The 26212-nt window shown below is 40.4% G+C and overlaps 1 protein-coding gene across 4 annotated transcripts in view; it reads right to left on the bottom strand.

Moving 5' to 3' along the window:
• The window catches only part of VAV3 (vav guanine nucleotide exchange factor 3), a 360450-nt gene that overhangs the window by 151778 nt on the left and 182460 nt on the right, over nucleotides 1–26212 (bottom strand). For all 4 annotated transcript variants that reach the window (XM_038744664.1, XM_038744665.1, XM_038744663.1 and 1 more), the window contains exons 8-15: nucleotides 24478–24581; nucleotides 22822–22921; nucleotides 17371–17466; nucleotides 14751–14819; nucleotides 12619–12705; nucleotides 11212–11297; nucleotides 7128–7260; nucleotides 6405–6514 (exon numbers count right to left, since the gene is read on the bottom strand). In XM_038744664.1, coding sequence (XP_038600592.1) covers nucleotides 6405–6514; nucleotides 7128–7260; nucleotides 11212–11297; nucleotides 12619–12705; nucleotides 14751–14819; nucleotides 17371–17466; nucleotides 22822–22921; nucleotides 24478–24581 — 785 coding nt within the window. The remainder of the gene's footprint in view (nucleotides 1–6404; nucleotides 6515–7127; nucleotides 7261–11211; nucleotides 11298–12618; nucleotides 12706–14750; nucleotides 14820–17370; nucleotides 17467–22821; nucleotides 22922–24477; nucleotides 24582–26212) is intronic.

Raw genomic sequence — 26212 nt, forward strand, 5'->3', positions numbered from 1 at the left:
GGGTGAGAGTACCCAAAGTACCCAAGTAGAGAGGAAAAACAGAGTGGAAATATGTGGGATTAATTGGAAAAGGCTTTCTGGAAGAGATGTGAGTTCAGAAGGGACTTGACAATGGAAGTCACTTGTGGTCTACTGGATATGAAGGGGGAGAGGGTTTCCACTGACTGTGAAAGTCTCTTCATGCAAATAGATGTAGACATTGCTGGAAATTCTAACACATATTCTAACTCTGTATTCTTCCCTTTCCCTACATAAAGATAACCCTCTGCCATGCTGATGCTTTTGCTACTTGTTGTATCCAGGGCTGTTCTCAAGCCTGTCTCTTCATAGTCTGGCGATGTTACTCCCCTCCTCAAAAATCTCCAGTGGCTGCCTGGCAACCTATGAATCAAGCAAAAACTCCTCACTCTCGGCTTCAAGGCTGTCCATCACCCTGCCCCCTCCTACCTCACCTCCCTTCTCTCTTTCTACAGCCCAGCCCACACCCTCCACTCCTCTGCCTCTAGCCTCCTCACTGTACCTCGTTCTCGCCTGTCCCGCCATCGACCCCCAGCCCATGTCCTACCCCTGGCCTGGAATACCCTCCCTCCTCTCATCCAACAAGCTAGCTCTCTTCCTCCCTTCAAAGCCCTAATGAGAGCTCACCTCCTCCTAGAGGCCTTCCCAGACTGAGCCCCCTTTTTTCCTCCCCTCCTCCCCATCCCCCCACCCTACCTCCTCCCCCTCCCCACAGCACTTGCATATATTTGTACAGATTTATTACTCTATTTAGTTTACTGGTGCATATTTACTATTCTATTTATTTTGTTAATAATGTGCATAGAGCTATAATTTTCTTTGTTCTGACTATTTTGACACCTGTCTACATGTTTTGTTTTGTTCTCTGTCTCCCCCTTCTAGACTGTGAGCCCGTTGTTGGGTAGGGACCGTCTCTATATGTTGCCGACTTGTACTTCCCAAGCACTTAGTACAGTGCTCTGCACACAGTAAGCACTCAATAAATACGATTGAATGAATGAATGAATGAACTCTGCTCAGATACAGCCACCTCTTCCCTAATTGTTGCCATCCCAATGATCTGCTCACTGCTGAGGTGTCCCAGAAGTACACTAGACTGCCTTTTTCTTGCAGCCTAAAAATAAATAGGACATGCAACTGGATTCAGAAATCACCACCGTCATACAATCAATCAACGGTATTTACTGAGCACTTACTGTGAGCAGAGAATTGTACTAAGTGCTTGGGACAATACAATAAAACAACATAACAGACACATTCCCTGCCCACAATGAGCTTACAATCTAGAGGAGAAGATAGGCAGGGAATATGTCTGCTAATTCTGCTGAATTATACTGTTCCAAGTGTTTAGTACAGTGTTGTGCACATAGTAAATGCTCAATAAATACTGCTGATTGATAGTATGACAGCGGTGATTTTGGAATTCACTCTCATGCCTTATTTGTTTTTAGGCTGCAAGAAAAAGGCAGTTTGGTATGCTCCACACATTAACTTCCAATTTTGATTATATATAGTGGACAGTATTAGGGCCCAGAGAGTTAAGCCAGCTGCTCCACACTTGAGATTGGTGTGAGTAGGGAAGTTGCATGGCCTAGTAGAAAGAACATGGGCCTGGGAATAAGAATTAGACCCGAGGTCTCTAATCCCAGCTCCACTACTTGCCCGCTGTGTGAACTTGGCACATTACTTAACGTCTCTGTGCCTCTGTTTCCTCAATACCTGTTCTTCCTCCTACTTATATTGTGAGTCCCATGTGGGACAGGAACTGTGTCCAATCTGTCTTACTTGTACCCATCCCAGTATATAAAACAGTGCTTGGAACATAGTTAGCTTTAATGAGTACCATAATAATTACTACACTATAATAGGTCAGCACCCGCCCAATCCAGTATAGGCCACTTACATTCTACTATATCCAGAGTCATTGCTCTACCCACACCTAACTACTCCAAAGAAAAACTCCTTTTGAAAACATAAAGACCACAATATTTCTCATTAGAAAGAAGAAAGCAACCAAAATGTGAGTAAGCATAAACACCCAATCCCACAAAAACCCACACAGAAGTCACTGTAACCTTGACAGATATGGGAAATTTGACTTACTCCCCTACTTTGGATTTTTCCTGGAGTTGTCACTAAGCAAGCTCGTCTGAATTTCAGCTCAAAGATCACCAAAGCCACAAAACCTCATTGGAATTTTCACCAGATGTCGGTCGTATTTATTAGTAAATGGAACAGGTGTGCAAAGCCATTAATCTTGGGGTTATTTCATTTTCTCACGTCACACGTATTCACCCATCTCCACCAAGGAAGTCAAAGTTCTCTGGTCCTCACAAACCAAAGAGCACATCACAGTATCCTCACTCTCACTGCTTCTCTTCCCCGACAATTCACCAGCACCTTATCCAACACTGTGAACTTTCCCAACTCTTGGAAAGTTTGGGAAATAATAATAGCTCTTGAGAGGCAATATGTAAAGGAATGTACTTTGAAGAAGCCAACTCTGATACATTTCTATGGGCATCCACTGTTTTTGTAAATCATGTTTCCCTATTTGTCCTTTACTTTCCAAATTAAGAACTGTGTTTTGAGCACCCTAAAGGAAATCTGTAATGGTTTTTAATAAAAATGAGCCAAGGCTCCTCTGAACAGCAGAATTCTTATCTTCTGTAAAAAGAACCACCAGGCATCTCATCAGTCTTGAAATACATTATCTCTTTATCCCCCCTCTATTTCATTGCTCTTTAAAGCAACAGTTTCACAGTAACTGATCCATAAAGTGGACTTGTGTGAGAGATTTCTGAGCTATTATGGACTGGTTCTGAAATACAAAGACTACCTATAGGGATATGCCACAATATGCCTCACGCAGTAAGTATATGGATATCAAGGTTTCCCCTCAACATTATTTTACCTCCCACAGGGTATAAGATAACAATATAAGCAATATTGTAAAGATCAAAAACTGAGCTTAGACTCTTTGGCAAAACTCAGGTTACACTGCTGTAAAGCTGAGCCTTGTAAACTTGACTTTCACCACAAGAGATAGGTTGGAAGCATTGTGTTGGCAAGGATCAATTACATTCATAAGCTAAGGAAATGGGGGAACATCATCAGGGTATTTGAAGAATTAAATAAGAAGTATATTAGTTATATTAATTACAAAAAGCAACTCTACTGCTGGAAGGAAACTTGACCTCATTGGTAAAAATCACTCCAAATCAGGGCAAAGTGACTGTGAACTAAGGTGCCTCATTCTTCCACCACCCTGCCTGCGCCCACCACATGGAGCTGGCTGCCAATGGGATTTTGAATCAAAAATCATCATTGCTCTTTCAAGCCAGCTAAAGGGGATGACATTTTAAAATAATCCTCCTCCTCTTCCTCCTCTTCCTCTACAATTAAGAACCTCTCACGTCCAGGACTGTCCATCCCACAGCCTCCATCTTTCCCGATCTTGGATGAAATCTTGCTATTTTTCTCTATTTCCTTACTCAAGTCACCATTATAACAGAATCAGAAAAAAGAATTCCCCTCTCTGCTTAACTTTAGTGACCAGAAAGATCACACATCATAAAGTAGTTCAGGGGATTTATCTGGTCTGACCAAATCCAAAAACATCTCCTCAGAGGCAACATGGACTAGTGGATAAAGCATGGCCCTGGGAATCAGAAGGAACTGGGCTCTAATCTCGGCTCTGCCACTTGCATGCTTTGGGCAAGTCATTTAACTTGCCTGTGTCTCAGATAACTCACCGTAAAATGGGGATTAAGACTGTGAATCCCACCTGGGACAAGGACTGTGTCCAACCTGATTAGAGTGTATCTACCTCAGTGCTCAGTACAGTGCCTTAAGCACTTAACAAATATCCTGTATTTTTTTTAAAAAAAGCAAGCAGCAGAGTCAATATGATCCTGACTGGAACTAGAGTAAGAATACATAGACCCTGGCTCTTGCTGGTTACCAGCTCACTGCAGTGACTGTCTTCCCCTGCAGACTGTAAGCTCCTGGTGGGCAGGGATGTGTCTACCACCCCAGTTGTATTATACTTTCCCAAATGCTTCAGTGGTCTATACATAGTAAATGCTCAATAAAAACCATTGATTCACTGACTGATTGATAGACAAGCCTCTCACTGCCTCAGTTACTTTAAGAAAATGCTCTAAAGCCAGCTTTGCCAATAACTACCAAAAATTTACCAGCCCTCAACAATAACGTTCCCAGCCCACCCTTCTTAGAGGAAATAGCCGTTGAGTTCCAAATCAGAATTAGCAAAAACCCACCAATGCTGCTTTAAAACATCTGCTACTCCCAAACTAAATGACTCAAGTGCATTATCTGCCAATTTTGTGGTATTGTATTAAACGGAATTGTGGGTTGATGGTTTGGACCACTTTTCATTAGAGATTAAGCCGTGACCACCCATCACACATTTATTTGTGACTTAAACCAGAACCGGCCTCTGAGGAACAACTAATGCATTAAGCACTAAACCACCAAATCTTTAGGTTAGAGTCAGTTATAAACTATAAATCATAGTACTTTTACCAAATAAATGCCAAAAATCTGCGGTGTATTGGCTCATGCCAAGGGTTTTTACAGCAACAGGATCTTCTATCCACATAAAAATGAATAATGTCATAGAAATCACTAAACAATATCTCCTTGTGACTCTCTCCTCAGACAAGGTATACTAGCCAAATATTCTCCTATTGTCAATGAACATTCATCTACACTGAGAGACGAAAGAGTTCTAGAATTTTCCCCATAACAGACAAATGATATGAAATCCAATCAGCAAACTTTTCCCTCTAGGGTACAGCTAAAGTTATCATGATTCCCCAGATAAAAGCAAACCCAAACAACTCTTCACCTTATGGCAGTATTTTGAAATGTTTCATCACGCTCTCCTACATGTCTTCCAGACAAAACTCATCAAACTTCACCCAATACCAAAATAAAATAAAAGTTACACAATTATCCTGGGCATTTTAATGATCTATCCTGCATCTTTTCTATTCCAAAGGCTAACAATTTTCAATCAGTGGTGCTTACTGAGTACATTCCATGTGCTCTGCACCAAACTCTGCACTTGGTACGTGGAAAAGTATGACAGAAGCAAAAGTCACAGTCCCCACCTCCTAGAGCTTTACACTATAATGGAGGAGACAAGCACATGCCAGTTATTTACAAACAGAAGTACAAGGATATAAGAAATAGAAGCATGATGTGGAGTGTGCAGACATGCATACAAAATACTGAGGGTGGTTTAAAATGCATGTGCTAAAGCAGAGTGGCTTACTGGATAGAGCAAAGGCCTGGGAAGTCAGAAGGATCTGGGTTCTAATCCCAGTTCTGCCACTTGTCTGTTGTGTGACCTCAAGGAAGTCCTTTACTTCTCTGTGCCTCAGTTACCTCATCTGTAAAATGGGGATTAAGACTGTGGGCCCCACGTGGGACAGGGACTGTGTCCAAATTGATTAGCTTGTACCTAATCCAGCACTTAGAACAGTGCTTGGCACATAGTAAGCACTTGACAAGTACCACTATTATATTAAAGGTGTCTGTTGGGATATGCTAACTTGGAGTGTTGGGAGCAAATCGGGGAAAACTTATTGGCAGAGACGGAAGTTATGGAAGGGGTGAAGATGAGATGTGGTGTTATGTATTGGGTGAGTTATTCCTGAATGAAAAAAGAGTGAAATTAACAGGAAAAGCAGAATTTGGCAACTGGCCTAGATCTTGAGAAATAACCTGGTTACCACGGCCCACAAAAAAATTGAACATCTCTAAATCCTAAGTGCTTAGCAGAGCACTTGGTGCATAGTAAGAATGTACTGTAGACCATTAGTATTGTCACTACATCTATTTTAAAATATTTCAGTATTGCAGTTCTAGAAAAAATTGGGGCATAATATATTAAATATTTATCAGATTGATAGTTTCCAGGTAGTTGCAACTTGCAAATAGAACATTGATCTATCTTAGCTGCTCAGAAGGAAACCAAAAGATAGCAAAGAGCTCCCTCTTGCTTTCTCAGGGAGACTTTCAAGGACATAATAGAAGCTTAAAATTTTAGTCTTTTAGACTAAAAATTTAGACTAAAATTTTAGTCTTTTAGTCTTTTAGACTGTGAGCCCACTGTTGGGTAGGGACTGTCTCTATGTGTTGCCAATTTGTACTTCCCAAGCGCTTAGTACAGTGCTCTGCACATAGTAAGCGCTCAATAAATACAATTGATTGATTGATTGATTGATTAAAATGAGACAAGATGTTTCAAATATTCGAAGAATACTAGCTTCCCGGCTTCTGTAAACATATGCAAAGTTTAAAGTACATGGTTAAAAATGGTAAAGAAGGCGAATTGGTGAAGTAGGAATACTCACAAGGCCATTTCAAACTGTTCAAGCCATTTCTTCTTCAAATCTTTTGTTTTGCAATAAAATTCGAACCCATTGTGTCCTTGATTGTGGATGATGTAGAAGGCATAAGACCACTGTTGAAATGAATGGATAATTGACTTGTTAGCTTTTAATTCCACTACTGCCTTAAGGTAATACTGTTACAGTCATCTGAATGACAATCATACTGATGTTGTTAAACTAAGTCGGATCAAGAATCTGTTCTACATCCTTATTCAAATGAACACTGTGGCCTAAAGAAAGAGCATGGGACCATGGGTCAGGAGACCTGGATTCTAGACCTGTCTCTGTGACTTGCCTACCGAGTTACCTCGGACAAATCGTATAACTTCTCCATGGCTGAGTTTCCTAATTTGGAACATCTGTAAAATGAGGATAAAATAAATACCCATTCTACCTTCATCTTAAACTGTTAATACCATGTGGGATAGGGACTATGTCAACTCTCATCTTGTATGCAGCTCTGTGTTTGGTATGTAAGTGTGTAAAAAAAAACAATCATCATATATTATTATAATATTTTCCTATTTCTCTTTGCCTCATCATTCAATCATATCTGCATTCAATTATGAAAACAGAAAGATCACCCACATTTTAAAAATCACACATGCACAGATGAGTCCCAGTCAGCTGTCCAGAATTTTGCAAGAATGCAAACTGGATTATAGTAAAGTTCTCATGGTTCACCTTTTTGTTTTCTTTATCAGTGGTAGGATTGTTGGATATTTTGTATTGCTGGAGATCTATTATTTCCTTCATTTCATAGTTATCACCTTTCCTTTTGCAGACAATTACAGCTAAGTCAAACAAGAAGATGTGCCTGTCAGAGAGAAAATTCTGAGTATTAGATGATGGCTTGGAAATCATGATAGCCAACCGTCTGTCATTTCAGAGATAACCTACAAGACTGAGGCAAAATTGGCTGACTTTAAAGCCCATTAAGAAATGTGGATGTTGGTAAAATCACTGTGCCTCAGTTACCTCATCTGTAAAAGGGATTAAGACTGTGAGTCCCATGTGAGACAGGGAATGTTTCCAACCAGACAAGCTTGTACCTACCCCAATGCTTAGTAGAGTGGCTAGCACATAATAAGCACTAACAAATAGGAAATAAATACATAAAATTTACAGGTGGCTACCATAACAGAGCAGCGATAGGACAAAGCCCGGGATGTCACTGCTCCATCAACCCTCCCCACCACAGCCACCAACACTTAACACCTTTGTCTTCAAACGAGGGGTCATATTTACTACTACTTATTTACTATTCTATTAATTTTGTTAATGATGTGCATCTAGCTTTATTTTTATTTGTTCTGATGACTTGACACCTGTCCACATGTTTTGTTTTGTTGTCTGTCTCCCCCTTCTAGACTGTGAGCCCATTATTGGGTAGGGACCACCTCTATATGTTGCCAACTTGTACTTCCCAAGCTCTGCACACAGTAAGTGCTCAATAAATATGACTGAATGAAATGAATGAATATCAGTGACTAAGGTCACATCTCCTCCAAAGAACCTTCCTTAATTAAGCCACTTTGTCCCCCGATTCCTCTCCTTTCTGTGTCACCTTTGTACTTGGATCTGTACGCTTTGGGCATTTAGTATTCACCCCACAACATTTATTTACATATCCCCCTCTAGACTGTAAACTCATAGTGGGCAGGGAACAGGTTTATCAATTTTGTTGCACTGCACTCCCTCAAGTGCTTAATACAGTGCTCTGCACACGGTAAGCCCTCAATAAATACCATCGATTGGCAGATTGGGTGTCTGAGGCCACTTGGTTGCAGAGAAGGAACCAGAGGCCAGACGTGGGGCAGTGTCAGGGTGAGAAGACCTCGGAGGCACCCAGCTGAAAGAGGGTTGTCGAGACCGTGTGGTGGGGACAAAGTGTTCAAAACTGAATGGCTCCCCTGGTCGGACTCCTGTTCCTCATTGTTTGCTCTCTGCTGAGACAGCCTTTCACATCAAACCCTAGCCACTGGCCACCATCAATCCCCTCTACCTGGCAGCCTGGCCGCATTCTGACCAGGGCATCTCCTTCCAGACACTGGAACCTCAAGCCTGGGCCCCTGTTTCTCCCAGTCCCAGCTCCAGGCGAAGGTGGCAACTGCTGAGAATTATTTTTACATAGGAAAGGCAGCGTGGCTTAGTGGCAATCAATCAATCAATCATATTTATTGAGCGCTTACTGTGTGCAGAGCACTGGACTAAGCGCTTGGGAAGTACAAGCTGGCAACATATAGAGACAGTCCCTACCCAACAGTGGGCTCACAGTCTAGAAGGGGGAGACAGAGAACAAAACCAAACATACTAACAAAATAAAATAGAGTACAACCTATGGAATCAGAGGACGCAGGTTCTAATCCTGGCTCTGCCACTTGCCCACTGTGTGACCTTTAGCAAGTCATCATCATCATCATCATCATCAATCGTATTTATTGAGCGCTTACTATGTGCAGAGCACTGTACTAAGCGCTTGGGAAGTACAAATTGGCAACATGTAGAGACAGTCCCTACCCAACAGTGGGCTCACAGTCTAAAAGGGGAAGACAGAGAACAAAACCAAACATACTAACAAAATAAAATAAATAGAATAGATATGTACAAGTAAAATAAATAAATAACTAAATAGAGTGATAAATATGTACAAACATATACACAGATATACAGGTGCTGTGGGGAAGGGAAGGAGGTAAGAAGGGGGGGATGGAGAGGGGGACGAGGGGGAGAGGAAGAAAGGGGCTCAGTCTGGGAAGGCCTCCTGGAAGAGGTGAGCTCTCAGTAGGGCCTTGAAGGGAGGAAGAGAGCTAGCTTGGCGGGTGGGCAGAGGGAGGGCATTCCAGGCCCGGCGGATGACGTGGGCCGGGGGTCGATGGCGGGACAGGCGAGAACGAGGTACGGTGAGGAGATTAGCGGCGGAGGAGCGGAGTCATTCAACTTCTCTGGTTCAGTTTCCTCATCTGCACAATGGGGATTAGATACCTGCTCTCCATCCCTCTAAAACTGTGAGTCTCACATGCGAGCAGGACTGTGTCTGTCCAGATGATCTTGGATCATCTGGAGAAGCAGCATGGCTCAGTGGAAAGAGCCCAGGTTTGAGAGTCAGAGGTCATGGGTTCTAATCCTAGCTCTGCCACTTGTCAGCTGTGTGACTTTGGGCAGGTCACTTAACTTCTCTGTGCCTCAGTTCCCTCATCTGTAAAATGGGGATTAAGACTGTGAGCCCCATGTGGGACAACACTGATCAACTTGTATCCCCCCAGCACTTAGAACAGTGCTTGGCACACAGTAAGCACTTAACAAATACCAATATCATCATTATTATCATCTACTACAGCACTCAGTAAAGTGCATGGCACATAGGAAGCACTTAAAGTCAATGCTATTCAAACATTTCTTTCCCCTTGCACACACTTTTTTAGTGATCTATGGAACCAGCTCTTTTAAATGGGAAAGTTATTGTTTATGGTATTGGCAAACAATTCACAGACCACTTAGAATCCACTCTAAAGAAGTGTACAGGGATTAAGAATTTAATGGAATCATCTGGCTACAATCCCATGCATTTTTTTAAAGGTATATTTCCTCCATATTGGGGTAAGATAATAGGATTTGCCTTTAGAGAAGCAGTGTGGCTCAGTGGAAAGAGGCCGGGCTTTGGAGTCAGAGGTCATGGGTTCAAATCCCAGTTCCGCCACATGTCTGCTGTGTGACCTTGGGCAAGTCACTTCATTTCTCTGAGCCTCAGTTACCTGATCTGTAAAATGGGGATTACGGCTGTGAGCCCCACGAAGGACAACCTGATCACCTTGTATCCCCCCCAGCGCTTCAAACAGTGCTTTGCACATAGTAAGCGCTTAACAAATGCCATCATTATTATTATTTTAAAACTTTACTCTAGCAAGACTGTAGACAAGACTGTTTACAATTGTAAACCCAGAATTTGGCTGCCAAATGTCAGTTTGGAAAATTTCAGACATGACTGATGTCACTTTCATCTATAGTCCAGGCCTGTCATGAGGCAGGAATTGCTAAAAACTACTCAGAACTATTATATATCCCCTCACAAGACTTGTCCCTGAAGGAAGGTTACTAACTTAAATATCTGGAATGCCTGGTAACTCTAACCTGAAATATCCCTGGTCCATCAATAGTGATCCCCCTAGACACTAAGCTCCTTGTGGGCAGCAAATATGTCTACAATTTCTGTTGTATTGTACTCTCCCAAGCACTTAGTAGAGTGCTTTGCATACTGTAAGCGCTCAGTAAATATGATTGAATGAATGGTCTTCATACTGGAAGTGCTCAATAACTACCATTTCAATCAATCGTATTTATTGAGCGTTTACTGTGTGCAGAGCGCTGTACTAAACACTAGGGAGGATACAATATAACAGAGTTGATAGCCATGTTTCTGGCCCACAACAAGCTTAGTCTACAGGAGGAGATAGACATTAATATAAATAAATTGATGGATTGATTAATATTTATTGAGAACTTACTCTCTACAGTACAGAGTATTATATTAAGCACTCGGGAGAGTACAACAGAGTTGGAACACATTATCCTTGTCCTCAAGCTTGTAATCTAGGGGCCTCGCCACAAACTGAAAATTATCTTTCCTCAAGTTTTACTTTTGTCTTATGTCTTGGGAATTTGCAGAAGTTTTCATTTTTTTATTAAGATGAATGGTAAAGGAGGGCAATCAATCACAATTAGGTTATATTCCTACTTAAAAACCTGTAGGCTCTACCCATTTTCTCACCTGTCTTGCTTTGTGGGTTTATCTAGTGTGGTCATCCTTATTTCACCATCTCCCTGGGGTCTTCCATACTTCAAGACAGGCTGGTTCTAAAACACGAAAGGTGGATTCTGTTATTCGCAGAGCTTTAGGAAAATAATAACAAAAATTAACAAGGGACTTGTCAATCAAACAATAGTTTTGAGTGCTTAATCTGTGCACAGTACTGTAGTAAGCATTTGGGAGTGTACAGTAGGGTTTGTAGACAGAGGCCCTGTCCTCAAGAAGCTTGCAGTCCAGTTTGGGAAGCGACCACTAAAATACATGACAAGTAGGGGAAGCAAGTAGAATGATGTCACTCATCTGTAAAATGGGGATTAAGAGTGAGAGCCCATGTAGGATATGAACTCTGTCCAACCTGATAATCTTGTATTTATACCAGTGCTTAGCACAGTGCCTGGCATGTAGTCAGAGCATAACAAGTAACAACATAAAAACAAAACACTCCCCTGATGTGCAAGAGGGGGACTCCTGTGAGCCAGTTTTTCACCTCAATGCAAAGTACAGTATGACACATTATGAATGCTCCAATCAATCAAACATTTATTGAAGCGCTTACTGGGTGCAGAGCATTGTACCAAGTGCTTGGGAGTGTACTATATTACAGAGTTGGTAGACAAATTCCTGCCCACAAGGAGCTTACAGATAAGGTGGTATCAATGTATTTATCTATGGTACATTTACTCCAGGGAATTCCTGGCTTAGTGAAATAAGTTTCAATACGATCATATTCGTTCATTCAATCATATTTAGTGAGTGCTTACTGTCTGCAGAGCATTGTACTAAGCGTTTGGTAGAGTACGATACAGTAACACAGCAATAAACAATACAAGAATACAACAATAAGTTGTATTCTCCAGCGGCTACCAGTCAACCTGCGCATCAAGCAAAAACTCCTCACTCTCGGCTTCAAGGTTCTCCATCACCTTGCCCCCTCCTACCTCACCTCCCTTCTCTCCTTCTACAGCCCAGCCCTCTGCTCCTCTGCCGCTAACCTCCTCACTGTACCTCGTTCTCGCCTGTCCGGACCATCTCTATATGTTGCCAACTTGTACTTCCCAAGCGCTTAGTACAGTGCTCTGCACACAGTAAGCGCTCAATAAATACTTTGAGTGAATGAACAATAAACAGTCACAATTCCCTGCCCACAATGGCTTACACCACTGGAAGCCTATTCTATAGGAGAGCTGGGTACAGTCTTTAAAAGAGGAATCGGGTATCTGCTACACCAAAGGAAATGCCAAGATGTTCCCAGGAGCAGATAACAATTGAGTAAAACAACAGGGAGAAGTTGAGAACACCCAGGGGCAGGAACTTTGTCTTTTTTTTTTTTCAAATTAATCACTCAAAGTGAAAAAGAAAGCCACGTACCAAGTTCTCTATTGATAACTGAAACTGTTTAATGCCACGGAGGGTCTCATTATCTCTCTTCACTTCATTTACGTATTGGGCCAAGTCCTAAAGAATAAAAGGGGGGTGGGGAGGGAGAAAAAGCACAGAAACTCAGGTGATGGGAAAAATGAAAAAAGCAATTTTTATGAAATGGACAACCTCTGCTATTCTCCAATAACTGTAAAATGAATAGACCATAATCCCTGTATTTTAAACAACATAATCATGTGCTACCAGTGGCACAACTAGAAAACCAAAACATTAGCATTTATTTTGTATCCTCAGAAAACAAGGTGTTATGGATTACCCAGGATTGTGAGAAAAGTAAAGGATCGGTGATTTAAATTATATGGAATTCATTCTAGAGATTGAAAAGGAAGGATAAAAAACAAACACAGGCAGAATGATCACCTGCAGCCATTATTACAACAAGTACTAAGAAAGGCGATGGCAGCAAAGCATATCCAGCCAAGAAATAAACTTTATTTCTAAAGAGATAATAATTTACAAAAGCAGATGGACACTAATGAAAAGCCAGGTGGAATAAGAAGAATGAAAAATGGCTGGCATCTCTTTCCATATGGTTTCACCTATTCTGAAATGTCACTGCTGATTTTGGAGGACAAAAAAATAGGTATTATGTTTGCACTTTACTGAGCTATTTTTATTAATTTCGCTCCAGATTTTTTGGTATTCAGCTTCTTTCCTCTCTCGCTACCCTTTAAACTCAACTGGAATAGCAGGAGGGGCCCCAGCAGAAAACATAAGGTGCTTAAAAGAGGAGCCAATAGCTGACTTGCCACCTGCTGCAGGTGGAAATATCTCTAAAGGCATGAAAACCCTGGCACTTTCTTAAGAGATAATGAACAGGGAGCGGAATCACAGCTCTAAAGCAAAATGAGAGAGAACAAATGGCAGTGGAAAATCAGAAATCGGCACTGAAATAAAAGAGGAGAACTCAGAGAGCATGATGACCCATGCTTCGTTTGCATTTTGGTTTTGAGCAAAGATATAGTAACAGTTGCAAATGCTGTCTTACTGTGATGTGCAAATATGATTTCCTCTCATAGGCTTCCACTGTGCCTAACCTAAAATTGTTGATTTGACAGATCCCTATGTTCCTGGCCCAACCCTAGGTTTGTGTAATGAGAAGAAAGAGAAGCTCTACAAAACTTTCAGATCTCACATCTCTTATACCATTTACTGCTGAGTTTCAGACTTATTTGAACCTGAAAATTGGAAGTCTAATTGCAACTGTGCTGCTTATTCCCTCCCACACTGCCGACATTCTCTCAAAGTTTACCAATATGATATAAGCATAGGCAGGAGTTTAAACTGGGCCTTATAGTAACACTTCAGCCGAACAATTTTAGTTTCCCAATGTCTTTTCTTTGGTGCTACACTTAAAGTGGGTTTAACGAGAGAAAGTGTGGCAAAATTTTCCAAATTCATTCATTCATTCATTCAATTGTATTTATTGAGTGCTTACTGTGTGCAGAGCACTGTACTGAGCGCTTGGGATGAAACCACTGTTAAACCACTAAAGCTCATTTAGAGTAAAGGTGGATCGAGAGTTTAATCCTTCTTCTCTCTCACTTGATATAGAGTCAATACTACTTCACTTACTTTCTTCTACTGCTTCTTCTTCATATGCCATAGAATCATTTCCAATCCATAGTGACTCCATGGACACACCCTTTCCAGAACATCCCATCTTCTACCATAAAGTCATTCTGGTATGTGTATCACTTACTTTAGACACTATCAAATCCAGCTCAACTGAGTCACTATCATTTTCCTACTTTAGGACTGAATTGCAATCCATAGGTTCAGAATATTTTTCCCTATTTTGGCGCTTAGGGAGATCTCCTTAATGCTCTCAAGAGGTGCCTAATCACTGTCTCTTCTTCCTTCTGCTATTCACAGCTGCTTTTGAGTGAACAATAAAGTCAGTTCTCATAAAACATGGGGTTATATTCCGGATGAAACCTGCATGAAGTTTGCATTAAAGTTAGTCTGCCTTAATGAGCACCAAAAGCAAAATCAGAATAGACAATTTCCTTGTCATAAAAAGAATGAAAATGTAAAAAGGTGGGCCATTCCCCACTTACCTTCATGGCATCAAGAGCTAGCTTCAAATTTGCCTTCTCAACAGGATCAGTGGTATGCTTCACAAGCTCCTGATGTTCAAAAGACATAGTCACTTCTCAACAGCGCTTTACTCAAAAATCAACAAAGTAGCCTATTCAATTATAACACTTTTGACTCTGCCTTGAAAGTACCCACAATCAATTCATGTCAAATTAATTCAGGTTTCCAATTCATTCAGAATTCAGCAGCAGCATGGTATAATGGATAGAGCATGAGCCTGTCAGTCAGAAGGACTTTGGCTCTAATCCCGGCTCAACCCCTGGTCTGCTGTGTGACCTTGGGCAAGTCACTTCACTGTGCCTGTTACCTCATCTGTAAAATGCGGATTAGAACTGTGAGCCCCTTGATGGGACATGGATCGTGTCTAACCTGATTAGCCTGTATCTAGTCCAGAGCTTAGTACAGTACATGGTACATAGTAAGCACTACACAAATACCATTTTAGAAAAAAATCTTGTATCTACTCAGACCCAGGTTAATAAAAAAATTCAACCAAACTTTTCAATCATTTGTATTTATTTTCTGCTGTGTGCAGAGGACTGCACTAAGCACTTAGGAGAGTATGATATTACAGAGTTGATAGACATGTTCCCAGCTCACATCGAGATTACTCACTGACTAAGACAACATATCTGACTTAAGAAAGACAAGACACCCATTTGAGAGATTTTCTTTCCTGGGAAATAGGAAACCACTTCATATCTGCAGAAATCCCAAAAGGTTTCTGAACTGTTAAAATCACATTCTCCAAGGCCTATTTCTTGCCTGTTTTTTTTTTTCTTTAGCAAAGGAAAATGCTGAGTCAGTCTGAGGCTTTCAAGTTTCTTGTATCTGAATGTTTCAGTCAAATAAATGTCCAATTTCAAGCATGCCAACCTCTAAGTGTTGGAACATACCAGCTGTGATTTGCCCATGGGAACAAAGCTGTTATATATGACTTGTACATATACTTGTACTTTTAGACTGTGAGCCCACTGTTGAGTAGTGACTGTCTCTATATGTTGCCAACTTGTACTTCCCAAGCGCTTAGTACAGTGCTCTGCACACAGTAAGCACTCAATAAATACGATTGATTGATTGATTGATTGTACATAGTGTTAAACTGGGTACAAACATTTTTTAAAAAATAATTTTCACATAAGAGGTAAACTGGCTCCACTAATAATAATACTTAATAATTGTGGTATTCCTTAAGTGCTATGTGCCAAGCACTGTACTATGGGCTGGGGTAGATACAATATCCCATAGGCCTAAGTAGGAGGGAGACTGTGTATTGAATACCCAATCTGCAGAGGAGGGAACTGAGGCACAGAGAAGTTAAGTGACTTGCCCAGGGTCACAATGCAGACAAGTGGGAGAGTTGGAAACAGAACTCAGGTCCCTTGATTCTCAGGCCTGGGCTCTTTCCACTAGGCCAGGTTGCTTCTCAGAGTGGGATAAGACAGAAATATAATTCTAGAAATTTCATCCTTCTGCTTCCAAAAATATACAAATATGGACAGCAACTTTTTCTGTTTTACAAGGTCAACACCTAATATAATCACAACGTGTAGTGAAATGGAAATTAAGATGCCTGGCTAAGTTTCTCTGAAGGAAATATCCACTACCTCAACCCTCATTAAAAGAGTTTACTTTAAATCTTAAAAAGTTCAGGAACAATTTTGACTAAAATGGAATCTTTCAGTTCCTTGGCTATTTTACGGTGCCAAAACCATAAAAAGAAATTGTCATTGTGTTATTTAGACATGCTTCAAGAACTTACTGAGTCTGCCTCAATTTTTTGCATAAACCACCATCTGATTATACTGCTTTGGGTTTAGGCCTCATAAATGTTTTAATACATTTTTAAAGAATAAAAAGGCTTTGGTTGGCTTTTCTTATTTCTCTGTAGATCAAAGTACATATGACTAATATTTGTATAGCAATATTTCAAGAAATGTAATATACAGGATGTACAAAGTTCAGAACCAAAATTATATTTCACATTCAGGTAATAGTTCTTTTTAAAATGACATTTTTCAAGCATCAGCAGGGTTGGTGATCTAATACTCTAAGACATATCTTTAGAGCAGAACTAATCAGTCTCCTGGTACAGTTATCAAATTAAATGTATAAAATTCACTCATTATAGAACTGTGGAATCCAAAAGCTTTGCAGGTTGTAACAAGAACCATTTCAAAACGTATATGGCCTTGTCATAATTTAGATCTAATACGGCAGGAAAGCAACTCAGAACATGTTCCTGTCTTATCTAATTTATCTTGAAAAAACAGTGTCCTATTAAGTATCCTAAAAGGCATCACTACTTTAAAGATATTAATGAGGAGACCTACTACCGGAGGCTTGCTTTTGTTTTCAGGGTGTAGGGTTTCGTTAGTTTTGTTAGTTTAGGATCATCACTTCGGCAGGAGATGCTCTACTATTTTGATTTTGTGACAGACAAAGGATTGACCAATTCTGAGTCCCAAGGCTTCTCTTCAGAACAAATATTTTGAACAACTGGGGAGTGGACTCAATTTCAGGACCACCCAAGCTTAACGACAGGGTAGAGAACATCCCTAAGTATTTCATGTCTCATACCTGAAGAAGAAGGTGATATTTCAGAACACGCTGCATAGGTACCACCAGCAGATCCCGTAGAGTGAATTTTCCATTGTTTGCTCTCTTTGAACATTCCTACAAGAGAGTCAGAAAACAAATGTGAAGTTCTGTCAATTCCATCAACCTAGAAGTTTCACTGTTATCACAAATTGAGGCTGAAAAGTTGCAATGACAGCATTAGTGCTTAAGTTCTAGATGTCCACTAAGGACTTTATCTAGGGAACCTTAAGGGGATTAACAGGTTTCTGAGAAATGAACAAGAACTTCCAATAAATATTGCAATTAGCAGGATGGTATTTATTGCTATGGTATTTATTGAGTGCTTACTTTGGACCAAGCATTGTCCTAAGCACTGGAGTAGACACAAGATAATCAGGTTGGAAACACAGTGCTGCATGGAGCTCAAAGTCTAAGCAGGAGGGAGTAAAGTGTAATTCCATTTTACAGGTGAGGAAACTGAGGCACAGAGAAATCAAGTGACTTGCTCAAGGTCACACAGTTTACAAGTGGCAGAGCCAGAATTAGAACCCAGGTCACCTGACTCTCATGCCCATTCTCTTTTCAGTAGGCCATGCTGTTTCCTGCAATGCATGCAGCAATAAAGGGCAGTAGCTCTCCAAAGCCTTTCAGCACAACTTCAGAGATGACCTCAGTGACTTCAGAGGAGTCTGGAAAATGCAAAAGATTCTCCCATAACAAAAACCTTGTGGCCATAGTTTAAGCCTCGACTAATCCTGAAATGGTGCAGATGTGGATCTTATACTCAGTCCTTGGAAAGGTAATGATGAGCTTCTCCACAATCGCACAATCCTGGCCATTCCCCCAGGCTACCCCATTACAAATAAGCTACCACAGTCCATTCAAATGTTTTCCTCCTTCATAGACTGTGAGTGCTGTGTTTTTCAAATTTTTTCCTCCCTCATAGACTGTGAGGGCTGTGTTTTCTTTTGATTTGTATATTCCTTAGTGCTTCACATAAGTGTGGCTTAATAATAATAATAATGATGGCATTTACTAAGCGCAAAGCACTGTTCTAAGCGCTGGGGAGGTTACAAAGTGATGAGGTTGTCCCACGGGGGCACACAGTCTTAATCCCCATTTTACAGATGAGGTAACTGAGGCACAGAGATGTTAAGTGACTTGCCCAAAGTCACACAGCTGACAATTGGCGGAGCCGGGATTTGAACCTATGACCTCTGACTCCAAAGCCCGTGCTCTTTCCACTTAGACATGCTGCTTAAGGATAGTTCAGGGCCTTGGGAGTCAGAAGGACTGGGTTCTAAGCCTGACTCTCCTACATGTCTGCTGCATTACCTTCAGCAAACCACTTTACTTCTCTGGATCTCAGTTACCTCATCTGTAAAATAGGCATTAAAATTGTGAGCCCCATGTGGGACAGTGACTGTGTCCAAACTGATTAACTTGTATCTACCCCAGTGCTTAGAACACTGCTTGCCACATAGTAAGCACTTAAGTACCACAATCATTATTACCATTATTATTACTTAGTAAGTACCCCATCATCATTACATCATATGTCAGAGAAAGAAGGTGCTCCCTTAGTATAAACCCCCTAGGTCTCAGGATTATAACAGGGTGAGAGGATGGTATGGCTGGAGTGAGGAGGAAGAGAACAAAAACAACCCAGAAACTTAACATAACAATGGCCAAGCTAACAAGGCTTTCTGTATCTGAAATTTGGAATTACTGATTAATTTTTCTAATCTGGTCTAGTCTAGTAAAATAGCCTGTTTTCTATTGTTTCTGACAGCTTACTAAGGAAGTAAATGTACTTTTTAAAAGACTTCAAATATAAGGAACTCCCACAGACCACATGCTCAAAATTCCACCCCTTCTGTTTCTAGAAACTTTTGGTTCTTCATCATCATAGTCAACAGTATTTATTGAGCAACTATTGGGTGGAGGGATCTATATTAAGTGATCTGACAGACACAAACAGCAGTATAAAATGTGGTTTTTGCCATTCCCTCCTTTTTGTCTATCTTCAATAAACACATGGTCCAATGGTAAAGGGAGGAAACCACTCATCCTTCAGGCAACCTCAAACAACTCTTCAAAGGCACTTCTTGTACTGAGAGACAATAGCACCAAATGGAGCCAATATACTTTTAAAAATTTTATCTCTTCACAAGGGGTAAGCAGTTTACCCTTAAATAAATAAAATAAACTATGCATATCTGCCCCACCCCCAGAAAAGTTGCAGTTAAATACTCTGTTAAATACTCTGTGGTTCCTGATGGTTCCTTTTAGACTGTGAGCCAACTGTTGGGTAGGGCCTATCTCTATATGTTGCCAACTTGTACTTCCCAGGTGCTTAATACAGTGCTCTGCACACAGTAAGTGCTCAATAAATATGATTGATTGATTGATTGATGGGGACAGTACATAATTTACAAATCAAGAAAGGGTACAATGGATCTGCTAAATATAGCAAAACCACATTTTCATCAGTGACCAGAATTAATATGATAATCCACCATGTAATTAATGTTTGCAATATGTTTTTTTCCTACCTGATTTTCAGCAGAAACTTAATCAGTAAAACTATAGTACTCCTGATAACCTAGAGACCACACCATTCACTTGGTAGAGTACAATAGAATTAAAATAGGCATAGTCTTTCGATTACTTTACAATCTAATTTTTGGAATATTCCATGAGCTGATGATGAGTAGCAACATTAACCAGAGATGATTAATCTGTATAGATACAACTAACCACTACAATGGCATAAATTGGCAGGGCTGCATCTTCACACATCCTACAAATTTGATGTGTGAAGATGCGCATTTTCATTTTTATCTAACTCCTTATGCCAATTCAATCAGTGATGTCATTTACTGAGAGCTTACTGTGTGCCAAGCACCATACTAAGTGCTTGGGAAAGTACATTATGTGTTGGCAATTGCATTTCCTCTCAAAAGGAAACTTACAGTCTACAGAAGGAGACAGACATTAAAATAAACAACAGATAGGGGAAATAGTTGAGTATAAGGGGTGAGTACACAAGTGCTGTGGGGCTGGGGTATCGAAGTGCTCTCTTGTATAACCCTGGAGATGGTATTATAGCTACTGGCAGTTGGAGGAGGGAGGTGAGAGTAGGCCCAATGACCCCTCGAGCATCAGCTGTCAATCAAGAGGAACCCACAAAAATAAATGCATCAAGCCTGCTGTTTTCTCTACCCAGTTGACTCTGCTGCTAGAAAGGTGAACCTGAAGAACTGAAACAAACTCAGAGCTTCAGCAGCCTTTAGCAGCAGGTAATATCTGTCCAGACTGTTAATTGATAGAGGCTGCTGTACTAGCCGCACCTTATATTCATTCATTCATTCAATCGTATTTTTTGAGCACTTACTGTGTGCAGAGCACTGTACTAAGCACTTGGGAAGTACACGTTGGCAACGTATAGAGACGGTCCCTACCCAACAGCGGGCTCACAGTCTAGAAGGGGGAGACACTTGTACTTCCCAAGCGCTAACTTGTACTTCCCAAGCGCTTAGTACAGTGCTCTGCACACAGTAAGCGCTCAATAAATACGATTGATTGATTGAGACAGACAGCAAAACAAAACATATTAACAAAATAAAATAAATAGAATAAATATGTACAAATAAAATAGAGTAATAATATAGGGACGACTACTCACACTACATCAAACCATCAATTCAGCCAGCTCGTAATCATTCATACAAGTGGATGAATGGGAGTCACAGATAATACTAGGCACCTCATTTACCTTTTCCTCCACCAAAATGCTCACCAGAGATATTAAACAAAGTGGGCATATCTGAAATATCCTCTTTCATTTTCCTAATGAACAAAGAGATTGAAGTGGAACAAACAGGATGAGAATCCAAAAAACGACTGAGAAGATCATGGCCTAGTGGAAAGAACATGGGCCTGGGTGTAAGAGGATGTGAGTTCTAATCCCAGCTCGGGCACGTGTCTGTTGTGTGACCTTGGACATATCACTTTACTTCTCTGTGCCTCAGTTATCTCATCTGTAAAATGGGGGTTAAATCCTACTTTTCTATGGTATTTGTTAAGAACTAACTCTGTGGCAAGCACTGCGCTAAGTGCTGGGGTAGATATTAGTCTATCAGGTTGAACACAGTCCCTTTCCCATTTGGGGCTCACAGTCTGAGGAGGAGGGAGTAGGATTCATTCATTCATTCATTCAATCGTATTTATGGAGCACTTACTATGTGCAGAGCACTGTACTAAGCGCTTGGGAAGTACAAGTTGGAACACAGAGAGACGGTCCCTACCCAACAGCGGGCTCACAGTCTAGAAGGGGGAGACAGACAACAAAACAAAACATGTGAACAGGTGTCAAGTCAGAACAAATAGAATTAAAGCTAGATGCACATCATTAACAAAATAAATAGAATAGTAAATACGTACAAGTAAAATAAATAGAGTAATAAATCTGTACAAACATATATACAGGTGCTGTGGGGAGGGGAAGGAGGTAGGGCTGGGGAATGGGGTAGGGGGGAGGAAAAAGGGGGCTCGGTCTTCTAAACCCTGCTCTGCCACTTGTCTGCTGTGTGCCTTTGGGCAAGTCACTTCACTTCTCTGTGCCTCAGTTCCTTCATCTGTAAAAATGGGGATTCAGACTGTGAGCCGTATGAGGGACATGGACTGTGTCCAACCTGATAATCTTGTACCCAGCCCAGTGCTTAGTACAGTGCCTGGTACACAGTAAGTGCTTAACAAACACCATGATTTTTTATTGTTATTATTATTATTATTATATCCCCATTTACAATTGAGGAAACTGAGGCATAGAGAAATAAAGTGATTTGCCCAAAGTCACACAGTAAGCAATTGGCAGAGCCAGCATTAGAACCCAAGTCCTGCCATGCTTCTCTCCCTCCTATTTCGACTGTAAGCCCCATGTGGGTCAGGTACCCTGTCTAACCTAATTAACTTGCATCTATCCTAGTGCATAAAACAGTGCTTGGCACATAGTAAGTGCTTAACAAGTACCATTAAAAAAATAACACCTGGATTAGGAGTTTTTAGATAATTAAAAACTGTACATACATGAGGATGCATAATTCCCTCGTTATACTTTAAGCTCCTCAAGGCAAGGACTGTATCTTTCATATCATACTGTTTGCTCTGCACACAGTAAGCGCTCAATAAATACGATTGATTGATATCTGCTATAGTGTACTATGTACCTAATGTAATGTTCTACATACAGAGATTTTCCATAAATGTTTCTACAGTTGAGAGTGAGGATGAGGATAATAATGTGTGAATACTCAAGATTTTAGCATGAAATCAGATGAACCTGAAATTTAGAATTGATCTGAATACCAAATATGAGAAACAATTTTCATAAAGGTTCATTTCTCTTTGGTTATCTGGGTGTCATGAAGAGAAATGTAAACTGGGCACCTCTAATTTCAACTTCACGTCTTCTTTTGTCTTGGAAATGTGGTCCAAACCTGTGATAGCTGACTCTACACCACTGCAGTACTGCCCATAAATAACCAACCTGGAAGGAAACAAGCAAAGAAAAGAAGTAAAGAAGAGAGGCAGGAACCAGGAATAAACTCGTCACCATGGCAAAAACGGGGTGCCTTTTTCCATGGACAGTGAGCACGACTGCCTCTGAGTTCAAAAGCAACTGTACGTGTACATGTAAGTCCGGAATTTGTCGCTCAGATACAAATCTCAACATGGGAAAAACAGGGGAATGTCAAAGATTCCGCGCTTTAAAGCATAACAATCAAACCCTGGTATTTTTTTTTCCATTCAGTCGCATTCAGCACATCATAAGCCAAAATTTATCTGAAGCACTGAAATTAGATTAATAACTTAAGGAGTCAATCAATCAATGACATTATAGAGAAGCAGCATGACAATGGATAGAGCACAGGCCTGGGAGTGAGAAGGACCTGGGTTCTAATCCCGACTCTGCCACGTGTCTGCTCGGTGACCTTGGGCAAGTCACTTTACTTCTCTGGGCTTCAGTTACCTCATCTGTACAATGGGGATTAGGACTGCGAGCCCCATGTGGGACATGGACTGTGCCCAACCTGATTAGCCTGTATCTACTCCAGCACTTAGAACAGAGCTTAGCATATAGTAAGCGCTTAACAAGTGCCATAATTATTATTTATTGAGCTCTTACTTTGTAGTAGCACTGTAGTAGGCATTTGGGAGTATACAAGACAATAGAATTGGCAGACATGATCCATGCCCACAAGGAGCTTTCAGCCCAGTGGGGAAGAGACATTAAAATAAATTACAGGTAGGAAGATGACAGAGAATAAGCAATACAACAGGCACAGGCCTGGGAGTTAAAAGGACCTGGATTCTAATCCTGGTTCTGCCACTTGTCTGCTGCATGACCTTGGGCAAGTCACTTAACTTTTCTATGTCTCAGTTACCTCATCTGTAAAATGGGGATTAAGACTGTGGTGTGTCCCATGTGGAATATGGACTGTGTTCCACCTGATTAGCTTGTATCTATGTCAGAGCTTAGTACGGTCCTTGGCATAAAGTAAGCGCTTAACAAATACTATAAAAAAAAGATAAAAATACACTCATGTGTGTAGCACTCAATGGCAGTTTTACAATATAAGTATCTCAACTCCCAGGTTTTCTAGGGACTAATTACACCTATACTTTTGAAATAAAAAATAGTTTTATCAACTGATTTAATTACTTCCAATTCTTAAATGGAATCTGGAACATAAGGATAGCCAAGAGACCAAACATGACCTGCAAGAAGATCATCATGGTGCTGTCTGCTTTCAGTTTTTGTGCATAGAAAGAAAATTGTGTATCAAGTGTCGCCTTGGCATTTATAATGGGGAGGCCAGTAACAAAAACAAACTGCCTGTGTTTTATTTTGACTGTAAAGAATTTATTTTGGTACCTTCAGCTCCCCCAAATACCATTTAAGTATTCTTAATGACTTGCGAATGGACAACTCATTAACTGGGAAAAGAACTGAACTGAAACTTCCTAGAGTGTTAATCTACACAGCAATGGATTGCACGGAGTTCACAGCAGAGAAGAGTAATGGACAAGTATGAAGCTTACCTTTCCTTGTAGTTAATAAAGACTTGATATAAATTCTGGACATTTTTATGTACAATGGAGTCATGAATCTCTTGCATTAGGCTTCGATGGACTTTCACTAGTTCCTTGCAATGAACAACAACACAGAACATTGAAAATCAAAACCAAATAATCTCATTGGCACTAAAGGGCCACAAAAATCTAGACTCAAAATAGCTGCTGTGCTTCTTTGGATGAATTCTACTGACCAACATTTGAACTGTCTAAAGAAGTCTGGTAATTTCAGTAAATGAATAGTCACTGGACTTTATCTGTAAATGTTGTGTCTAAGAGAAGATACCAGAGAAGAAAAGAGAAATAACATCTCGAAATATCAGTTATATACAGGCCAATTATTCATCGGTTTTTTTAGTGGGTATGGCTCATTTAAATCTTCATTTTATAATCATTGTTACATTAAACTAGTCAAATTCTTAATGTATTATTTCTATGTCCAAAGTAAAGATTCCGGTCCCTGAACAATGAAAAATTTGATTTGTACATTATTGGTCCATTAGTGGCATCCTGGTAGTAAGCTAGCTGGAATCATGCTTAATTATTTGGAACACCGGATTGCTAGTATTAAAAAAAGGTGGGCAAGTAAACTGATTGCATTAAAGAGTAGAACAGAGGTAACAGCAGGAATTTTGCTTGTATTCTGATAGGCAGATAATGACAAGCCAAATGTATTTCCCAACAAACAGCAGAGGGGGATTCCCCTGCACATTAAGAGACCCATTCTCATAACACATCCTCCTGGAGAGTTGTAGCTCTCACTGATTTAAAAGGCTATTCTACTTCTGTATGAGCAGAATAACAACGAGATTTTCAAATACAGTCACTTTGTGAACAAAGACTATCAAATGGTTCCAAGCAACGAAAAGCACCAAGGTGATTAAACCCCTCTGGGCTTCCCAGGATGTCTGAAATGCTGAAGGTCACTCTGGTGCCCTGTGCACATTCATAGTGAACTGGGTTAAAAAGAGTCAATCTGTCTCCTCAGCCCCATTATTAGCAAAATAATACACCCAGGATAAACAAGAAATATCACAGGGTCTTAAGTCATTCATATACAGCTGCTCGGAGCACCCAAAATCTATATTTATCAAATGAAGGTTGCTTAGCAACCAGATCCTCTTTATTTTAATTATCCTTTGGCACTCTCTCCCCCACATGCAAGTCTCCACTTATCAAATTTTGTTGGGTGTTACAAAGATTCATTATCTAGAAGTGGTGAAGTGCTTGGAAAATTAAAACACATAAATGCAAACACCACTACTTCATTTCATGTGTACCCTTTGTATATTACATACAACTTTCAGGCAAACATTGCCCATAAAGCAGTTAAAATCAATCAGGATTTTAAGGATGAAGTTCAATAAATATGGTTTATGGCAGGGAGATTGTTCAGGGCATCAGAAGGCCTAAAGTAACAACAGGTGGCAGAGAGAAAGTCAATCAGTCAGGAAAAGGAGTTAAAAGGAGTGTTTAAAGAAAAGTTGGCCAAGTGAGGCTTTAAAGAATAGAAGGACGGGTAGACAAAGGGTGGAAGGGTGTTGAAAGCAGGGTGAGACAACCGCAGTGAAGTATTTATAGCATTAAGTAAAATTATTGAAGTTGAACTCAAAATCTACAATCCAATTTATATCCTAGTCATTCTGGAGTTCTATTTCTAGCTGTCCGGAGATAAATGAGAGATGTACTAAACAGGTGAAAT

The sequence above is a fragment of the Tachyglossus aculeatus genome, chromosome 4 (assembly GCF_015852505.1).
Source record: "Tachyglossus aculeatus isolate mTacAcu1 chromosome 4, mTacAcu1.pri, whole genome shotgun sequence".
Classification (NCBI taxonomy): Eukaryota; Metazoa; Chordata; class Mammalia; order Monotremata; family Tachyglossidae; genus Tachyglossus; species Tachyglossus aculeatus.